Source organism: Oncorhynchus clarkii, chromosome 3 (genome assembly GCF_045791955.1).
Source record: "Oncorhynchus clarkii lewisi isolate Uvic-CL-2024 chromosome 3, UVic_Ocla_1.0, whole genome shotgun sequence".
Taxonomy (NCBI): Eukaryota; Metazoa; Chordata; class Actinopteri; order Salmoniformes; family Salmonidae; genus Oncorhynchus; species Oncorhynchus clarkii.
Window position 1 is genome coordinate 55,413,034 of NC_092149.1, and position 2,831 is coordinate 55,415,864.

General features: G+C 41.0%; 1 protein-coding gene across 1 annotated transcript; it reads right to left on the reverse strand.

Moving 5' to 3' along the window:
* LOC139398638 (cytochrome c) lies at positions 1-2,393 on the reverse strand. Its single transcript, XM_071144554.1, has 3 exons — positions 2,266-2,393; positions 483-656; positions 1-381 (listed from the first exon to the last, which is right to left on the reverse strand). The coding sequence occupies exons 2-3, from the start codon at positions 649-651 to the stop codon at positions 236-238; spliced, it is 315 nt and encodes a 104-aa protein (XP_071000655.1). The 5' UTR covers positions 652-656; positions 2,266-2,393; the 3' UTR covers positions 1-235.
* Positions 2,394-2,831: the final 438 nt, after the last annotated feature.

Genomic DNA, 2,831 nt, shown 5'->3' on the forward strand with positions numbered 1-2,831 from the left:
TAAATTACACCATCTAAATAGAGGTACAGCTGTGAAATATGGCAACTGATCATGCAAACACCATTGAGTCCCAGCAGGTATGTCAAGCAGGCTATTCAAATAAATTGTTAAAATGCTAAGAATTAGTCTTAGCTTCTTGAAAGAGCCACCCCCCTTCTCCGCTGAACAGTTGATGATATTTATATAAAGATACAGAAAGGGAAGTCTATACATTGAACAAAGCGTAGACAGTGGTCTACGAAGTTGCCGACTTCAAATATGCTATAAGATCTGCACGCTCGCCCTTCTTCTTGATGCCAGCAAATATCATCTTTGTTCCAGGAATGTATTTCTTGGGGTTCTCCAAGTACGTCATGAGGGTATCGGTTTCCCAGACAATGCCTGAAATCACATGTGAAAAGCACAAGTTAGAATGAGAATGCAATATGTTACTGTCAGATTCACCATTTAATTTCCTGTAAGATGGTGAGAGAATCTCAGACCTTTGGATTTGTTGGCATCTGTGTAGGAATAGCCTTCAGCTTGTCCAGTCTTGCGTCCAAACAGACCCCAGAGGTTTGGACCAACCTTGTGCTTTCCTCCATTTTCAACAGTATGACACTGGGCACACTTCTGGACAAATGCCTTCTTTCCCTTAGCAATATCACCCATGCTTCCTATTGGACAAAATACAAAGAGGTAGCTATAAAAACAGAAGACCATCTCTGTAGTAGTACCCAAAAATACAGAAATGGAGGGAGGTCTCCACCATTTCCCATGACACGTTGCTGACAAGGGAAGATTATTTGTTCAGGTAGTTCAACATGCTGACTGGAATTTTATAACTGGAAAAGTCTAAAGGGTATGCCTGGGACTTCCCAACTCTGACGTCACCCTATTGAAATTGATATTCTAGCCTGGTTAAGAGTTAGGTACAGGTAGGGATTAAGGTGGGGCGGCGGGTATAGTAGCCTAACGGTTAAGAAACTTTCAGAATCCGAGTGAAATACTTAAATCTCATCTAACATGTAAGCTCAGAATTCCCGAACAGGCTTCATTTCAAGTTGCTTTACCTGTTGTCCGCTGAGTTTGGCCCTGCCAGAGGTAATCTAAGACAAAATATCTACAGGGAAGCGTTGTCAACCCAACCTTCAGTACGATGGCCTGTATATCGGTTTTACGCACCCAACACTTGCACAATATGGCCAAACCTAACCGAACATTGTCCCACGCAGTCAGCGGGCCTCAGGATTTAAGTGATAAGACTCTTCCGATGTCACACCAAAAAAAAAATACAGAGAAAATTCCGGTAAACACTGGGGATACCTAATCCCCACCTCCTACCGCCAAAAGCACAGACAATCGGTAAAGAGCACACATCATTGTATTCAACATTCTGGCTTGTAGAGACTCCTGTATCTTTTTTTAGGCAGACTTATTTCAGACTGAAAAACCAAAGTGTAACCATGGTAAGAGTGATGTTTCGGCAAAGCTGTAAAGAGCTTTGGGCCAGTAAGAGGAAGGTTGCTGATTAGAATCTCAGAGCCGAATAGGTGAAATTGTCAATGTGCCCTTGAGCAAGGCACTAAACACTCCTGTAAATCGCTCTGGATAAGAGCGTCTACTAAATCACTAAAATGTAAAGGTTGGGGTTTAGCCTGAGTACGTCGTAAGGATCCCACATTGTCATTACGTTTCATAATTTGCCCTGCAGAATATTAACTCGCCACTAGAGGCGTTAGACAGTTGCACAACCAATGCAGTACTATGTAATACTAGCTGGGAGTAGTGGAGTGACAACGTGCCGGCATTTGGGTGTAACGTTGTGTAACTTAGCTAGATTATAACTAGCTATTTAGTCAAATAAGAGAGCGTCATTATTAACGATAGGTCGTTGAGGTGGCCACGTTAGCTTCTCTTGCTACTATTAGTTAACGTTAACTAACTAACTAGCCAAGTTACAAAACGGCTAACGTAACTTACCTAGCAAGCTACGTTAACTTGTTCACTCAAAAGACGAACACGGACTACACATGTTGGCTGATATGTTTCTTCACAGCCATGGCTTGTTTCAGTTGTTCTAAGATATTCAGTTGTGTTGACTTTAGACGCGTTAACTGGCGAACAAGCTTGTAACGTTACCGCCGCACGTTTAATCAGCGGATGACTAACGTTACAATCAGAATCAGACAAATTTTGCTTCTTTTTTTTATTTCGAAAGAAATGTTCACAATAAAAGAAATACTGACTACAGTAAACTAGTCAAATGTATTTACTCCTTCTTACCTGTTCAATGTATCTATATTCCTTAAAAGTTTCGTTCACCTTGAGCTGTCTCCACGCCGGTAGCGTAATGTAACAAATGCAAGCAAGTCTCTTTCCTTCCCTGAAAAAATATGTAGCTTAAAACGTCAGTCCCTTATTGGTCAGTCACACATCTGCGTCATCATGACGAACACCGCTGTTTTGCGTTCAAGCCCTAGATGGAGTTGAGGAAGAAGTGACATAATGTACCACACAATGGCAAGATTCCAAATAGAAATAAATAGTAATGGCGTCTTTTTGTAGGCACTAACTCAGCCATGTTTTTTGGGACAAAGCCCATGTGGAAATTAATGACGTTTTTACAGGGTTTTTGGTTACACGCCTGAAAATAAGGTCTATGGTAAACACCGGCTTAGGATATATTATACGTTTTGGTCTATGAGATCATCTTCATCAGCTAACGTAATTTTTTGTGAATTTTTAAACAATGTAATTTTTAGAAGCACATGAATACTTCATAATTCATGAGGGTCATACTAACATGACTGCAGAGGATGCTGTTGGGAGGAACTATAGAACGGACTCAT